At 39.7% G+C, this 18,762-nt stretch overlaps 1 protein-coding gene across 7 annotated transcripts in view; it reads right to left on the bottom strand.

Moving 5' to 3' along the window:
• Gapvd1 (GTPase activating protein and VPS9 domains 1) overlaps positions 1–18,762 on the bottom strand; it is a 76,558-nt gene that overhangs the window by 37,210 nt on the left and 20,586 nt on the right. For 2 of the 7 annotated variants that reach the window (XM_029472029.2, XM_029472039.2), the window contains exons 2-10: positions 17,571–17,788; positions 15,427–16,270; positions 11,552–11,638; positions 9,705–9,839; positions 9,369–9,558; positions 7,553–7,633; positions 5,122–5,282; positions 3,390–3,519; positions 1,545–1,670 (exon numbers count right to left, since the gene is read on the bottom strand). In XM_029472029.2, the coding sequence (XP_029327889.1) occupies positions 1,545–1,670; positions 3,390–3,519; positions 5,122–5,282; positions 7,553–7,633; positions 9,369–9,558; positions 9,705–9,839; positions 11,552–11,638; positions 15,427–16,270; positions 17,571–17,755 (1,939 nt within the window). In that variant the 5' untranslated portion in view covers positions 17,756–17,788. The remainder of the gene's footprint in view (positions 1–1,544; positions 1,671–3,389; positions 3,520–5,121; positions 5,283–7,552; positions 7,634–9,368; positions 9,559–9,704; positions 9,840–11,551; positions 11,639–15,426; positions 16,271–17,570; positions 17,789–18,762) is intronic. The other 5 variants (XM_085834994.1, XM_021184153.3, XM_085834995.1 and 2 more) reach the window with 3 other exon arrangements.

Below are 18,762 nucleotides of genomic sequence, written 5' to 3'. Positions count from 1 at the left end.
GCCTGGCAGCAGCTCAAACCTGCTGAGCTGCCTGGGAGAGTTGTACACCGAGTCACTTGGAAAGGACATTCTCCAACCTGTTAAGCAGCCTGCAGGCTGCAGTGTGCTCCGGGCTCCCAACTTTGTGAATTGTCAACCACACTAGAGTAGGCTTTATGTAGTGGTCTTTGAATCATTTCTGCTCCTATAAGTAACCCCAATACAAGTCATGATTCAGGCTGGTGAGATGGCTCAGTAGGTAAGAGCACCCGACTGTTCTTCTCAAGGTCCGGAGTTCAAATCCCAGCAACCACATGGTGGCTCACAACCATCCGTAATGAGATCTGACGCCCTCTTCTGGTGTGTCTGAAGTCAGCTACAGTGTACTCATATAATAAATAAATAAATCTTTAAAAAAAAAAGTCATGGTTCACAGTGGACTTTGGTCTATGGTGGGCTCCCTAAGTGGGATGAACAGACAAGTATTGTGTCTCTGCAGGAAAAGTTTTGTCACAAATGACTGAGCCAACTTCCAGCCTATGATTCACTTAACTTAGTGTTTCACATGTGAAGGCTGTCCACTCCTACACTGGAATCACCCAGAACACCTGTCAAAGATGTGATTCTTTTCATCTTGACTGTATGCTAATTTCAGGTTTCTCTGTTATGTGCAATAAATTTAATATTAATTCATAAGTTGAAAATGGAGCCAATATGGCAATAATTCTATACAAACCATACATTCCAGTAGTAACACTCTTCCTTTTCAGTAGTATATTTCTAGGACAGCTTGGAAAATACATTTTCTTAGAGCACCCTAGGTAATTTTCACGCACACTAAAGTGTGAGAATCACACTTAGCTGTGGATGTGCTTCCTAACGACAAGCTTCTGTTTGTTAGAGTTTATGTACAGTGCTCATGTGTGTGCAGGCAAGAGGTCAGAGAGCCAGGGATCTACCTGTGTTTGCCTCTTCATCTTTCCATGCTTCCATTCCTCCCAACCCATCACCCACCTGTCACCTAAGTGCACATGCCCAGCTTCTTATCTAACTGTTGGGGATCCAAACTTGGGCCCTGATGTTTTGTGGCAGGCAATTTACTCAGAGTCATCTTCCTACCTCCTATGTATTTCTGTTTGCATGTGTGCGTGTATACACACATACACTGGTGCCATGGTGTGTGTGTGTGGAGCTCAGAGGACAACATATAGGAGTTGGCTCTCTTCTTCCACTAGGTGGGTTCCAAGGATCAAACTCAGATAATAGACTTGGGGCTTTTAATCATTTGTAGTGTTCTTTCCCTAACCTAAGTTGTTGAGCCCTTAGTAGTTATCATTGTACCCCATAATAAATATTACAGAATTTAAAGTAACTCATACTGCTGTGTATAATTTAAGCCCAAATAATACACTTACCAACTAAACACCTTTTAAAAACTAAAGGAGCTATGGATAAATGCAACTTTAATGATCATTAATCAACTCACTGACAAGCAAACAGACTCCCTTTCCTGAAATCATGCACGTTCTTTGCTACCTGTACAGATGTGTTCTCCACCACTTTACCTTGCTCGTGTTCTAACAGCTGCAGTGCTTCAACTCCGTTACTCCCAGAAGGTCCTGCCCCAAGTTCAGATACAGACTCTCCCTCCAGGTCGAGAGAAGACACTGAATTGGAGCGATTGGAAGGACCTGGAGAAATGTTTATCCTGTCAGCAATCTTCTTAAAAAATTCATAAGTCACAATGTAATATTTCATGCCATGAAAATAGTATTTATTTCTCTTCTGGTTTTGTTCTGTTCTGTTTTGAAACAAGGCCTTACTATATAGCCCAGACTAATCTTACACTCTTCAAGTCTTCTACCTCAGCATTGTGAACCCTGCGATTACAGATATGTGCCATCATACCTGATTTAAGATGCTTTTAATATTTTATTTATTTCCTTAAAAATATAAATGCCTTTGAGCCAACGGGTCTGCCTCTAGAAATTTATCTTTAAAAACCTAATAAGGAAAATAACCTAAGGTTGCTTGTTGAAGAGCTACTATAATACTTAAAAAAGAAGTACTTTCTGTGCTAGTGTGCAGTAAAGAGTGAGCAGGAAGTGCCTGGACATGCAGAACAATGCCAGCAGGTTCATGCACCTGGACGTTCCTTGGAAATGTTCTGCAAATGACCGAATCATTAGGGCCAAGGGCCATATGTCCAACCAGATGAATGCAGTCAAGGTTAAGGTTTAATGGCCAGTTTAAAATCTATGCCATCTGTGAGCCATTGGTAGGACAAGCAAACCAGACAATTCTTTTGCTTGTTGGTTTTGTTTTTTCAAGACAGTGCTTCTCTGTGTAACCTTGGCTGCCTGGAACTCACTCTGTAGACAAGCTGGCCTCCAACCCAGAGATGCACCTGCCTGTTGCCCAGGTGATGAATTGCCAGGCATGGCGACCACACCTTTAATCCTAGCACTTGGGAAACAGAGGTAGGAGAAACTCTGTTAAGGGCAAGTCCAGTCTGGTCTACTTAGTGAATTCTGGGTCAGCCAGGGACAATAATAACACCTTGTCTCAAAATAATGAAAGGGGAAAAAAAAAGTATGTTATTTAAAAACACAAAATACAAAGGGAATGTTAATGAAACATAAAAGGGTTACAAAACATCATAAACTTGATTTTGCTATAAATAATCAAATATTAACTTTTAAGAGAACAGTGAAATTACAGGTAAGCTTATTTCTTTTCCACATTTTCTAGATTAAACATATCAGTGATTTTCTGAAAGGTTAAAGAGGATATTTATGTCTCCTATTAAATGTTAGTAAACTTGAACTTTTTTCATAAAATGAACTGCCCTAACCTATGGAATAACCAACTCTTAACTTCACAACCTGGTTTAAGAGTTTCCTTCCCCCCCCTCCCCCCCCCCCCACTACTGAAGATTAAGTCTAGGGATGCCAGGCAAACACTCTACCAACTACACCCTCACCTGACTTTTTTATTCCACAGTCACCTGATTCATAAAGGCATGTATGAGTGTGTGGATAAAGGAACACAGAACAGTAAAGACGTATACACAGCATCCTGCAATGCCAGCATCCACTCTCCCCAGTTACACATGCACTATATCCCTCTAAAGGAGCGCTATAAGCTTGTGCAGACACCAAGACTGAGAACCACACTTGCTGTTACTCATTTAACACTGACATGTCTTGTCATTTTATAGGACCAACAGCCTCTTGCAATGTTAATTTTATTCAGGAAACAATCTTACAGTCATGTTAAAGCTCATTAGATGAAATTTCATTATTCTCTTTAGTGAGAGGCGCAGGTGGCTTAACTATAATTTATAAGGCTCCTTTAAAGAACACAGAACAACTTCAATCACACACTCCCTGAATGAAGTAACCCTTCACCTTCAGATATGCCTTCCAGATTATCACTGCAGAGGGAAAAGCGCAAGGTTTTATCAGGTTTACCGTGGAGTTTGTTTTCATCAACAGGGACATCTCCTTGTCCTCCATCCGAAAGCTGCATGTTTAGAACCTGAAAAAATTAAAATAAAAATCTAACCTATTTCAAATGAAAGACTACTGAGAATAAAATAAACTACAAAAATGCTAATTTAAGTTCTTGTTAGTTATTTTTAACTAAAATACATTTACAAGGTCTATCAAGCTTTCAAATAGACTCAGAACAAAGTCTATGTTTGAAGATAACTCAAACTATGCCTTTCCATTCTCCTTTCAGGGCCAGCAGCAGCTAGCGTCACACAGGGAGGAGACAGGAGACAAGATGCAGCCATCAGAAAACTGGTGTTTCTCTTAAATCAGTACAGCTGTCCAGTCTGTTCTCTCAGCTTGAGTTACAGTGTTCAACTAAGAACCTGACAGATTCCTTTTGTTTGTTCAACCCAGGCTAGCCCTGAATTCCTGATCCTTGCCTCCGTCTCCTGAGTGCTAGGGTTACAGGTGTAAGCCACCACATACAACAACTGGATTTATAAACTGTGACTTTTTTTTCAAGCTAGCAATGAACTTTCTTAAAAATATAACCCATCAGTCACTGAATGTAAGTTGTTTCTAAGCCAGCAAGGTGGGTCAACAGATAAGAAAGACACTTGCCTCTAAGCCAGGATGACCTAAGATCAATCCCCTATACCAAAAATGCGTGGATCATGTACACACACACACATACACACACACGCATGCACACACAGTCTGCAAATCATTCTCTACAATCAAAGAATCAAGATGTCTTCTCATGATAGCTCTAACCTCATACTCTTAACAAATTCTTAAGACCAATTTTGTCTCCAACTTTGACCCCTCCGCCCCCACATCTCTCTCTTTCCGGCTTTTACTTTATTTTTAAGGCATAGTCTCATTGCCCAGGCTGCCTTAGACAGATCAAGCTGCCCCTGAGCATGTACAGGTATGTACCACTATGTCCAGCTTTACACGCCGTCTTCTTTTTCCTCTTTGAAGTTAAAAAAAAAAAATTAGATATATATGTTGGTGACAGGGTATACAGGTGTGAGTGCGGGTGCCTAGAAAGTCCAGATGAGGGCACTAAATCCCCTGGAGCTATGGGCAGATGAGCCACCTGATGTGGGTGATCAAAACAATACTCTATAAAAACAGCATGTGTTACCCCCCTTACCCCCCGACCCTCCACTCCTGAGACAGGTTTTCTTTCTGTAGCTCTGACTGTCCTAGAACTTGATCTATAGACCATGCTGCTCTTGAAATAACAGAAATCTAGCTGACTCTGCCTCCAGAGTGCTGGGATTAAAAGCATAAGCCACCACCACTGGCACCATATGTGCTTTTAGCTTAACCATTCTGCCATCATAGTTCCCTGATCTCATTCTTTAAAAACAAACAAACAAAAAGGCAATCTGGGCTAGAGAAAGCTCGGTAGTTAAAAGCACTTGTTGCTCTTTCAGACGACCTGAATTTGATTTCCAACCCCTACATGATGGCTTACAACAATCTGTAATTCCAGGTTCAGGGGATCTGAACTGGCCATTAATGGCCAGGGGATCTAGGACAGCCAGGCCTATGTAGTGAGACCTTGTCTCAAGATAAAAAACTAAAAATTAAAGACATGTATTTTTTTTTTTTTTTGGTTTTTCGAGACGCATACCTCATTTTCTGACATCATCCCTGGAGTGAGCTGAGGGCCTGTCCCTAAGGAAATGACCAGCACCTCTTCTGGCTGTACCTCCTGGATGGTTTCTTGAGATGATCCTTCATGATCCATATGTAGGTCCATTAGCATATTACTTCGGCTTCTGCTCCGAGTTGCTAACGAATAAAATAAGGGAAAAACTCACAATGAAAAAAAACAGCACACTGAATATAAAAATGTGTTTTCTGTTTGTGTTGAACATTTGTACATGCATAAAAGACAATGGTGAAAACACAGCAAAAAAATCCAGACAAAACAAACACTAGGTCTCCCTAGTCATTCTCCTGATGACAATAGACTCTTCTTCAAATCTGACCACTAGAGGGCTGGTGAGTTGGCTCAGCAGTTAAGAGCACTTGCTGCTCTTGCAGAGGACCTGAGTTCAATTCTCAACAAGCACATACTAGCTTATAGATGTATAACTCCAGTTCCAGGGAGGCTGACACCCTCTTCTGCCCTCTCCAGGCACCAGGCATGCATAGACACACATGCAGGCAAAACACTCCCACACATGTTGCTCTACCTCCACTAGAAAGGAAGGCTACACCTGACACCACTGTGATACAGGAAACATTCTCTCTAGCCAGCCAGGAGTTCAGGGACAACAAAAGCACTACCCCATTCTCAAGGTTCCAATAAAACACTTAAACTATTTTTCTTATAAAAGTTTTAACTGCCCGCAGTCTCCCATTCTAATAAATAAACTTATAAATGTAAAAAGTGTCATGTGAAAACCTGGTAAACAATGGCGTGGCATGCGTATTTCTGTAAGATAGGGTTGTACTATGTAGTGCAGAGAAGCCTGGCTCCTACTGCCCTGCTTCCCCCTTTTGGATACTGAGGTGACAGGCTTCCACCATTGTACCCAGTAAAGTAATTATAGAATTACTGGCAAAACCAGGGAGTTTCTGAAAGCAGATTTCTTTCTTCTGAATATTATCAACTCTTTCCAGAGACACAGGAGCATTGCTTTATGTTAAAGTGAGATCCTTTCTGCTTTACTAGACTCTCTATACAAGAGTCAGACTGATACGATGGCTCAGTAGTAAAGGCTGCCACGCCTGGTGACCTGAGTTCGTTTCCCAGAACCCACTTGGTAGAAAAAGAAAGCTGACCCCAATAAGTTGTTCTCTGACCTCCACCTGTACATACTGGCACAACCATACATATATATACATACATATATACATACACACACACAGTTTTTTAAAAACTCACCTACCTTTTCTCCTACCATGAATACATATTTTTCCCTTTTCTTTTTTTTCTTTCTTTCTTTTTTTTTTTTTTTTTTTTTTAGTTTTTTGAGACAGAGTTTCTCTGGGTAGCCCTGGCTATCCTGGAACTCACTCTGTAGACCAGGATGGCCTTGAACTCAGAAATCCACCTGCCTCTGCCTCCCGAGTGCTGGGATTAAAGGCGTGCGCCACCATGCCTGGCTCTTTTTTCCTTTTTCGATCTCTTTAGCATGTGTGTACACCACAGCACGCCTGTGTACATAGAGCACAACTTGTAGGAGTCAGTCCTCTTCTTCCACCTTGTGAACCCCAGGGATCAAACTCAAACTGGAAAGTTTGGCATCAAGTTCTTTACCCTCTGAGTCATCTTCCCAGCCTTACAATATTTATTTTTTTCAACTAATTTATTATATACATTTAAAAATTATCTCTATATATCTAACATCCATCTATCTTTCCATCCATCCATCCATTCATCTATCCATCCATCCATCCATCCACCCATCCACCCATCCCTCTACTTCTGGTGCTGGGGACTGCCCCAGGGCCTACTCACATTACCTCTCTACCACTGAGCTATCCCATGCTGCATCCTATATATATCTTACATGAAATTTTGAATAATGAAATTTACAATTTTTTGGGACAAAGTGTTTTAGTGTTCTGTGACACTTTTCTCTCACAGAGCAATCAAATTCAGTACAACTGTCTAGGAAGTAGAAATTCTGATGGCTCAAAACAATCAAAAGTGAGGACATAAAAACATCAGCAGTAACAGAAGCGACCTGCATGCTGAGACAAGCTGACCTCTCTGCGTGCTGAAGACAAATGCAGAGATATAAACATCTTCATTTACAAAGCTGCAGACATGTTCATTATCTCTTTTAGTCTAACGTCACATCAAGCCTGAGACAGGCCCAGCACATCTTTATGCTTCCCTTCCCATCCTCTACTGTGAACTCACAATCAACCTCATAAGCGGCTCTGTGAACTTAGCAAACTTGAAAGTTATAATTTACAAAAATGCAAGTGACCAAATGCCATTAGCAACTTAGAGAAAGAAAGCAAAAGCAGCATGCACAGAGAGCACACCTGTGAATATTTCTAGCGCACAATATGGAAGACAAGAAGAATGGCCTACTACCCACCAAATGGGGGAACTAGAGGAATATGAGCAGTAAGATTGGTGGCTGACGAATCCCAGGCAGTGATGGCTGCTAACTGTTGTCCTGGGTTGCAAAAATATTAAATAGAAAGAAGATCAACCCTCTGAACATTGAAACACTTGTTTAAATCATGAAATTAAATGCAATCACAAGGTTACATGACCATACAAAACACTGGGCAGATATTTGAAATTTCTTCCCATTATACCCATTTCTAATAACATTCAAGTGACAGGGAAAAAACAAAAAACAAAAAAACTAACATACAACAGTGAAAGGCGGTGATCTCTATCAAAAATATAATATTAACAAATTATGGTCTACAATATTGGTTTTTGTTTGGTTGGTTGGTTTTGGTTTTTCAAGACAGGGTTTCTCTGTATAGCCCTGGCTGTCCTGGAACTTGTAGAACAGGCTGGCCTCGAACTTAGAAATCTACCTGCCTCTGCCTCCTAAGTGCTGGGATTAAAGACATGCGCCACCATGCCCGGCTATGGTCTACAATATTAAAAAAATCACTAAGCATAAAACATCATTTTTTTAATCAAAAGAAATTTGGTTTTTTGTTTTAGTTTTTGTTTTTGAGATAGGGTCTCACTACATTCCTCTGCTTACCTCTGCCTCCTGAGTGCTGGAATTAAAGGCATGCATCACCATGCCTAGTTAAATGTATTGTTTTATTTTATTTTATTTTATTTTATTTTATTTTATTTGCTTGTTGGTTGGTTCTCAAGGCAAGGTTTCTCTGTGTGGCCCTGGCTGTCCTGGAACTTCATCTGTAAACCAGGCTATCTTTGAACTCAGAGATCTGACTGCCTCTGCCTCTGCCTCTGCCCCTGTAGAATGCTGGGATCTACTACCTAGCCCCATTTTGAATTATAAATCTGACATTTTGGGATAGTAAAGAAAGCTAAAGACTTGATGATATCATATTCCTGTTGCTATAAATCCATAGTATGTTAAAGGGAAAACATTGATTTCAAGAAACATTTTTAGAAACTATGTTTATGGGCTGGTGAGATGGCTCAGTGGGTAAGAGCACCCGACTGCTCTTCCGAAGGTCCAGAGTTCAAATCCCAGCAACCACATGGTGGCTCACAACCATCCGTAATGAGATCTGGCGCCCTCTTCTGGAGTGTCATAAGACAGCTACAGTGTACTTACATATAATAAATAAATAAATCTTTAAAAAAAAAAAAGAAAGAAACTATGTTTATAAAAAAATCAGTTAACTGTAGTTAAAATGAAATCCTCTTCTTTAAAATGTGTAAAGTTGAGCAGAGGTGTGACTCGGTGGCAGAGTACGTTACATTTGAAACTGCCTAGGAGTAACTAGTATAAGACTATCAGGGCTTATATTAATGTTCTTTGTATCCCCAGCATCTAATATAAGTACAAAACAATGATCATACCATGTTGGATGTTTGTACGGATTAAACGAAACATTTATAAAAACAGGTTTAATTAGTGATCAATCTTCAATTCACATGCAGGTAGATAGGTTACAAAGACTCAGTGAGTAAAGCCTAATTAAATATAATTATTTCTTTTTAAAAGCAGGGTCTAATACAACCCAAGCAGGCCAAGAACTACCCAAGGCTGACCTTAAACTCTGATCACCCACTTCCACCATCTGGACACTGGTATTACAGTCCTGTGCCATAAGACTTGGTCTATGCAGTGCTGGGAGCTGAACCCAGGGCTTCATACATACTAGGCAAATTCTCTACCTATGGACTACACCCTCGTCTTTGAAGAACTAGTATTTAAAAGCTCCAGTATGGAAGGTTCTCCTTACCTATAGGTAATCGATTCTTCTTGTTGGCTGGAGTGGTTGCTGGAGACATCTGAGGAGTGCTATAGGGAGTCATGTCGAGACTGCTGCTCTTCCCTGGCTTAGCCTGGGGCAGGTTTGCCAACAAATTGTCAAGAGCCATTCTATCTTCTTTCAGTTGATCCCCAGACATCACACTCTTCATAAAATTTACCTGGTAAAAGGAAAAGACATTATCTAGTAAAATCAAATTTTCAAAAATAATACATATTTCTTATAGTATGTATTCATCTGTGACCTGCCAACGCATGGTTAAAAGAATGAAATCCAAAAACTTCAGCTAAAGAATGATGCCATTACCAGAGTAATAAGCTGACTGTAACTTATATACACCACAGTTCTGCTCAAGCCTTCCAGAAGATTAACAGAGGACATTGGCGGAGTCTCCACTGCACGGCCCCCAATTACAACATCAAGGAAAGCAGCGACACAGCCCTGTTGAAACAGGAAGAGATCAAAGTGAAATTCTCCCCTCAAAATACTGGAAAATTTCCTGACCAAGGTAGACAAGCATAAAAAAATAGCTTCATGAAAACTATTTTAAACCTTACACTTTAAAAGCTGCAGATCTTTATACAGTGATGCAGACTAAGCTCAAAAACAACGAAGTATATGCATGTATTGTACAACCTACAGTACTGGGAAGGCTGGGAGGGTGTGGAGTGAGAGACCTCCCAGAAGTGTGCTGGTACACGCAGACCTCCAGAAAAGACTGCTGTTATCATCCAGAACTCTCTGGAGAGGACTGGGAAGGATGGCTGACAAGCATGGGGAAGACAGACGACACACATTTTTATTGTAATTTAATTTTTATTTTTTGGTTTTTCCTTTCAATGTTTTCACGTGTTTCTTTGTGTGTAGGGTGGGCTGGGTGAGTGAGTGTTCATGAGGACGCACACATGGAGATGAGAAGACAGCCTGGAGGCGTTGGCTCTCTCCTCCACCATGCAGGTTCTGAGAACCAAACTCAGTCACCAGGTTTGGTATCACAAGCACCTTTACCTACTAAGTCACAGCTAGCCCTGTTTCTTATTTCTTGGGGGGGGTTGTTGCTGAAACAAACATTATTGTTTTGAAACAAAATCCTACTCTCTGGCGTTGGCTGGCCTAATACTCACAATGGTGTCCAAGTTGGCAGCAAAGCAGTGACATTCCTGCATCCACTCCTCAGGGTTATAATATGCACTGCTGTGCTCAGAATGGTATTTGAGGTTTTCATATTGTTATTCATTTGCTTTTAAGATGAATTCTTATGTATGTATGTATGTACATATGTATGTATGTATGAATATGTGCTGGTGACTGCAAAGGCAAGATGAGAGTACAGGATCCCCTAAGGGCTGAAATTACAGGTGACTGTAAGCCACACAAGCTCGGTGCTCAGAACTAAACTCCTGTCCTCTGAAAGAACACCAAGCACTCTTACCTTCTGAGTAATCTCTCCAGTCTGACATCTGAGTTTTAAACCAAGTTAAACTAATAGCCTACTCAAAATCTAATGAAATATTTTATGTTACTCAACTAACTGAAAAAAGTCATAAAAATATTTAAAGTTATTTAATTATTGCTGACTGTTATATTAGTAATAAGTTAGTTAAAAACAAACTTTTAAAAAATAATACAATAGGTCTTGATTCTCATTACAATAACCCTTTAATATTTATAAGACAGTTTAATTATAACCATTAGAGAAATCTTCCTAAATTTAACTGCTGCTGATACAATATTGTTAACTAATTTTTTAAAAAATTAATGACTGAAATATTTAAATTTCATATCACCTAAAGACAAGATTTAATAAAAAGAATACTTAAGTTCACTAATACTTTGCCAGAATTATTTTTTTTACATTATTTCACTTCATGCTGTATGTTCTTGACAGAGGATCTTTCTAAATAGCCCTGGATAGCCTGGAACTTCTGTGTGGACCAGGCTGGGTCTGGGAATCACAGTGAATGCAGAGTTAAAGCTGTGTACCAAAATAAGTATGTTTTGTTTGTTTGTAATGAGGACTCACTGTTATCTAGGCTAACCTTGGACTCAAGGCAATCCTCCCACCTCAACTGAGATTACAGGTGTGGGTTAGCACTCCTGGACATCTTACAGTCTACGAACCGTATTTCTCATGACACAACACTCATTCCTACTTTGTCAAATTTTCCAAGGCTATTTTTGGTCCGGGGATCTCCTTCTTCAGTGCCAGTCATTGCTAGCTGCTGCAAAAGGCGGCCAACCTGCAAACAAAAGCAATGATAAGCAGATGTGGGTGCACACACCAGCACTGGTCTATGAAAGCACTTCCATTCCAGTCTAAGAATCTGGTTTCACAATAATATTCACATTCATCTGATCTGACAAACAAAATAATGTTCCCAATAAAATGTGTATCTTGTCTCTGTCAGCTTTTGTTATTTTCAGATTAAGAATTAAGAGGATGTAGAAAATGTTGCTGTAATTCCTTCTTAGCACATGACAGCAGCACGAGGAAACTGAAAGCACAGTTAATTTGTTTCTGGTATTGCACTTTGTGTGCTTAAAAATATTTTACACTTGATTATTACTGTATGTGTGTGCATGCGTGTCACAGTGCACATGTGGAGGTCAGAAGACAATTTTTGGCAGTTGGCTCTCTCCTTTTATCATAGGTCCCAGATATGAAATTCAAATTGTCAAGCTTACATAACATTTTTATCCACAAACTACCTCTGCCCCAAGAAAAAATTTTAATTATCTGCGAAGGCTAACTCACACAATAAATGACTTCAAGTATAACACAAATACAGGGAAAAGCATTCTCTTTATAGTTTTCAGTTGCTTTTTTAGACAGGGTCTGTGTAGCTCCGCCTGCCCTCGAACTTGCTATATAGACTATGCTGGCCTCCAACTCACAGGGATCCGCCTGCCTCTGCCCCAAGTGTTGGGATTAAAGGTGTGAGCTACCATGCAGACAAGAAACAATGATTTTTTTTTTTTCCCTTAAGTGTCTATACCTGCACATGGAAGCTAGAAGTTGAATCCCCTGGGGTTACAAGTAGTGGCTATCTGACATAGGTACTGGGAACTGAACTCAGTTCTACAAGAGTAACAAACACTTTTAACCAGAGAGCCATCTCTCCATCTCCAACCAATGTTTTGTTGTTATTGTTGTTGTTGTTTGTGTTTTAAATGCTTATCACTTTTGTTTGATTGGGTTTGGTTTGGTTTGGTTTGAGATAAGGTTATGTAGCCTTGGCTGAATTGAAACACTTTGTAGACAAGTCTTGGAACTCAGGCTTATCAAGACAGGGCTTCTTGTGTAGTGCTGGCTGTCCTGGAACCGGCTCTTAGTTGCTCTAAGCTGGCCTCGAAATCACAGAGAGCCACCTGCCTCTGCATCCCAAGTTCTGGAATTACAAGCGTGTATCACTACTGCCTGGCTAATGATTTGGGCTATCAGTTTTTTAAAAAATTTATGTCTATTTTAAATTAACCCAATCTTTTCTTTATATTATTTCCAGAGAATAAAATATGATTAAAAGGCTTGAGGATTGTAAGGACTCAGACAATGACTTGTGGGTAAGAGCACATGGCATGCAAGCATGAGAACCTAAGTTCAAATCCTCGGCACCTACATAAAAGCTAGGCATTATCATGTGTGCTTATAACTCAACATTGAAAAAGTAAGATAATTAGATGCTATGAGCTCAATGGCCAACCAGCCTAGCAAAAATGGTTGAGTTTTTGGTTAGGTGAGAAACCCTGTCTCAGAAGAATAAAGCACAATATAAATGTGGATAAGTGTCCTCTTCTGGCCTCCACATGGCACATGAACCACACATACATATGTGTGCAACACACACACAACTCTTTAATTTAAATAAACCCAGCAGTGGTAATGCATGCCTTTAATCTCAGCAGCTACGAGGAAGGGGCAGATGAATCTCTGTGAGTTTGAGGCCAGCCTGGTCTACAAAGTGAGTACCATAACTATGCAGAGAACCATGTCTTGACAACCCCCAAAAAAGAGAGAGAAAATTTTAACTTTTTAATATTTGTTTAATTTTATGCATATGAATGGTTTGCCTACATATATGCATATTACCATCTGCATGCCTGGAGACTGTGGAGGTCAGAAGAAGGTATCAGACGCCCTTGAACTGGTGCTATAGATGGCTGTGAGCTACCATGTGGGTGCTGAGAACTGAACCCAGATCCTCTAGAAAAGCAAAAAGTATTCTTTTGTTTGTTTGTTTTGTTTTGTTTTGTTTTGTTTTGTTTTTCGAGACAGGATTTCTCTGTATAGCCCTGAATGTCCTGGAACTCACTCTGTAGACCAGGCTGGCCTTGAACTCAGAAATTCACCTGCCTCTGTCTCAAGTGCTGGGATTAAAGGCGTTCGCTACCATGCCTAGCGGCAAAAAGTATTCTTAACCACTGAACCATCTCACCAGCCATGAAAAACTATTTTTTTTTTAATTTTAAAAAAGACTAGGCAGGGAGACTAGTAAGATTGCTCTATAGTTATGGACCACTGGTTACTCCTCCAAAGGACCTGGATTCAATTACCAGCCCCTCGATTGGCAGACTAACAGCTGTCTTTAACTCCAATTCCAGGGGATCCAATGCTGTCTTCTTCTGCAAACACTGTACAAGTATACATGCAGGCAAAACACCCACACACACAAAATAAATTACATAAATAACTAATTAAAGTAAATAGTAAGACTTTGGGTAAAACATTCACACACATCAAATAGATAAGATTGTGAGTGTAACTTAACCGTAGAGCATGTGCTTATTAGCACACGTGAGGCCCTGGGTTCCTCTATGGTGTGCTGTGGAGGTCAGAGGACAACTTTGAGTAGCTGGTTCTCTTCTACTAACATGGGTTCCAGGGACTGAACACAAGTTATCAGATTCCTCAAGCAAGGACTTTTACTCAATGAGCATCTCCTTTGCCCAGAACGCCAATTTTTTAAGAGGATAACTTACTATATATGTGTAAAATCTTCACAGGGTTGTGTCTACTTTCAAAAACATAAACACTTCTTAAAAAAGCCCTAAGAGTTCACCAGCAGTCCAAGGAATTCTAACTGTAGGTAGCTTGCTCCTCTTCAGGGCTTGGGGGTTTTGTTTTGTTTCTATGCATGGGGGTGTAGGCTGCATGCATGTCCTTGTGAAGGTGCTGGGTCCTCTGGGACTGAAGTTACAGTTGTGGGTTGCCATGTGGGTGCTGGGGTTTGAAGCCAGCCCTCTGGAAGAGCAGTTAGTGCTCTTAGCCACTGATTCATTTCTCTAGCCCCCTCGAATGATGATTGTTTTGTTTTGTTTTGAGTTTTCCAGACAGGGTTTCTCTGTGTAGCCCTGGTTGTCCTGGAACTCACTCTGTAGACCAGGCTGGCCTCACAGAGATACATCTGCCTCTGCCTCTCTGCCTCCCTGCATCCCTGCTCCGCTGCCCCTCTGCCTCTGCCTGGATTAAAGACATGCACCACCATTGCTAGGTTCAACTTCAGTTTTGAAGTACAAAGGACACTCAATTTTCAATCAAGCTGGACTCTGAAATTAATAGAATAGAGATGATAAGCTTGTTCTAGAAAACCTAGTCAACTCTATGTTCAAGAGTTTAAGGATTTCATTTGAAAACCAATGCAAAATGTTTATGACTATAATATCTCAAAATCCTAATATAATTGCTTTTGTTTCATGAAAAGCATTTCTTTTAAGAAAAGAAATGGTAAGAATATATGAACGTTGTCAGTATTTTTGTTACTACTCCATCACATAAGGATCAGCTTTTCTCAAACTAAATGCTACATTACTAACAGCTAAGGCAGGTTAGAGAGATAGCTCAGCAGTTAAATGCACTGGCTGTTCTTCCAGAGGACCTCAGTTCAATAAATTCTCAGCAACCACATTGTGGCTCACAACCATCTAAAATAGAATCTGATGTCCTCTTCCATCATGCAGGCACACATGTAAATACAACACTCATATACATAAATAAGTAAATATTAAAATAATAATAATAGCAAAAACATACCTGCATCAGGTTAAATCTTGCCACCTCATTAATAGGAGCATCAGATATTATTCCATACTGCTCTGGATTGACAACTGCAGGACAAATGAAGCAAGCCAACAGAAGATCGGTACACATTGCTCTGACTTCCCCAACCTCCAATCTGTCTACACAAGAAAGAGTTTTGTACATCTGTGACACAATCCACCTCAAACTATGTGGAAAGCAGTATGTATTCTGTTTAAGATAACCAATAAATTTGTTCACCAAAGTCACTAGTTTAGCCTCATTAGAATCTACCATTTCTTGAACCTTTTGCCTAAATCTATCTGAGCCTTTCTCTCCAAAGAGTTTTTCCTGCTGAGCTGGAGAGAATCTCTCTATCAGCTTGTTTGGATCTGTTTCCAGGTGGTCTTCATCCTCTACGAGGAGCTGCATGATTGGCTCATGCAAAGTAGCCGTGAGGAAAAGTTTGGCAGAAAACAGTCCTTCAGAAAAAAGTTTAAATAAGATGCTGAAGGCACAAGTTCCTCTCCTCAAAAGGCGCCTGGGGTTGTCACTTTCTTTAAGTTCAAATTCAATCAAGTATCGTAAAACCTGGAGGAGGTAGCTTTCATCTTCTTGCATAATACAGTTGCCATACAAGGAGGTAAAAACAGTGTAGATAACACTTTGTGTGTTCTCCTGATTGAGTTTTTCTCCAGCAACCAAAGAGGAGGCAATAAGACGTGGATTTTCTCTTAACCGACTCAGGAATTCTCCATAAGCTGTTTCCTGAAATCCCAGTTGCTTATATCCATCAACAAACTGTGTATCTTCCAAAATCTTGGCATGCTGGCAACACTCAGCAGGGGAAGCTTCAGCACTGGAAAATATTAGCACACAGGCAAAATAATATTAATAACAATTATACAACACAGGCACTATATTGAAATTAATAAATTTGAATTCATTACTGTGCCAACAGTGACATATCCTTGAATTGCTAAACTCTGAGAACAGTGAGTAAAGACCGCCATACCTGAAAGTAAAAAAGAAGTCAACTTCTCCATATTCAGTGTCCAGAGCTATCTTCTATGAATTAAATTTAAAAATTTGCTACAGATTAAAAACTGCTTATTTACTGACACAAGAACATTCACAAATATTCAAGCACTAAAATAATGAAAACAGGAGCTGGGGAGGTAGCTCAGTTGGCAGAACACTTGCTGATAAGCACAAAGCCCTGGGTCTGATTTACACTTGTACATTCGGTCTACCAGGCAATACCTCCCCGGCGAGCACAGCAAAGAGCTGTGACCTAAATGACATCATCAAAGGTCAGTCCTGCCTCTTCAGATTTTTATAAATACAATCATACAGTATATATTCTTTTTTAATCTGACTACTTTTAACAACATTATACTAAATTGTTAAAGTTAAAAACTGCTTCTTGGAACAATGGCATGAACACCAGGCATTGAAGGGCACATAGATCTACAGGTGGGCAAAACACCCATACACATAAAATAAAAATTTTAAATCTAAAAAAGCTTTTTTCTTTTAAAAGATACACAATTCCACTAGGCAGTGGTGGTGCATGCCTTTAGCCCAGAGCTTGGGAGGCAGAGGCAGGTGAATCTCTATGAGTTGGAGGCCAGCCTGGTCTACAGAGTGAGTTCCAGGGCAACCAAGGCTACACAGAGAGCTGGAGAGATGGCTCAGTGGTTAAGAGCACTGACTGCTCTTCCAGAGGTCCTGAGTTCAATTCCCAGCAACCATAGATGCCTTCTCTGGTATGTCTGAAGAGAGAAATGGTATACTCATATACATAAAATAAATAAATAAATCTTAAAAAAAAAAAGCTACACAGAGAAACCCTATCTTGAAAAACAAACAAAAAGATATATAATTCCAAAGCATGGAAATGCATATAAACATCACAAAATTTAGTCTCTAGAACAATAAAATGTTATGTATTCAAAGACATAAAACAATAATCCTTAAGTTACACTTATCCATATCGCTGTTTAAGCTAATTCATAAACAAGTAACTCCATACATTTTATAAGCAAAGACTCACCTAATATTGATTCAAAACCATGCACTTAAGAGATTCATTTAGTTAGCTAGTAGTATAGAATGAAATGTTCACATAGTGCATGACCCGAAAATCTTGTCTTTACCTGGTTATAATAAGACGATCCAAATTAATCCTCTGTTGCTTTGCAATCCACGCTGTTCGATACAGCTTCTCAGCTGTCTTCAGTACATCGGCATTTAGCCTCTGAATGAGCTGTTTCTCAGAGCTCACATATAAGCGTTCCTGCTTGAGGTGGTGGGCCAATGTGTGAATATCTAGCTTCACCATCTTTGAATTCGGAAAAGGTACAAAAGTTGATCACTAAGAATAAAAAAATGACAAAATTCAAGTTTACATCACATAAATTATTTTCTAAAATCAAAAAGAGTAAAATACACAGTAAAGACTCTTTCTTAAAAAAAATAAAAAAATAATAGGGATGGGTAGTCACATCAAAATCTGAGTCCTTAAAAAACAATACACACACCCACATATACATCACCAAATTTTTAAATTGAGTATTATGAGGCTGGAGATAGATCTCAGTGGTCAAGCCTAGCATGCATGAGGCCCTGGGTTCATAAAAATAAAAATTAAAAACCCACAAACAATTAAATATTATGAGAGCCAGTTGTAGTAACAAATATATTCTTGAGTTTTGCTGGAACTCAGCCTGATTCCTCTAATATCAAAGAGCCCATAATCTTATAACTAAAATACTGTTCAAGCTACCAAATAAACATGTTTTCTTTTTCTTTCTTTCTTTCTTTTTTTTTTTTTTTTTTGGTTTTTCGAGACAGGGTTTCTTTGTGTAACCCTAGCTGTCCTGGAACTCACTCTGTAGACCAGGCTGGCCTCGAACTCAGAAATCCACCAACACAGCAAAATAAAAATGAAGCCAGGCGTGGTGGCGCACATCTTTAATTCCAGCACTTGGGAGGCAGAGGCAGGCGGATCTACAGAGTGAGTTCCAGGACAGCCAGGGCTACACAGAGAAACCCTGCCTCAAAAAAAGCAATAACAAAAACAAAAAATAAATTTATACAATTTAGAAGCTAAAATCTTCAACTATAACTTCAAAATTAAAATTTAGGACTAGCAGGGCGTGGTGGGGCACGCCTTTAATCCCAGCACTCGGGAGGCAGAGGCAGGTGAATTTCTGAGTTCGAGGCCAGCCTGGTCTACAAAGTGAGTTCCAGGACAGCCAGGGCTATACAGAAAAACCCTGTCTCAAAAAAAACCAAAAAACCAAAAGAAAAAAAAAAAAACCCACAAAATAAACAACTTGGGACTAG

This window comes from Mus caroli, unplaced genomic scaffold (genome assembly GCF_978045245.1).
Source record: "Mus caroli unplaced genomic scaffold, Mus_caroli_1 scaffold_2, whole genome shotgun sequence".
Classification (NCBI taxonomy): domain Eukaryota; kingdom Metazoa; phylum Chordata; class Mammalia; order Rodentia; family Muridae; genus Mus; species Mus caroli.
Note: the sequence above shows the minus strand (reverse complement) of the source record. Positions and strands in the feature narration are given on the sequence as shown.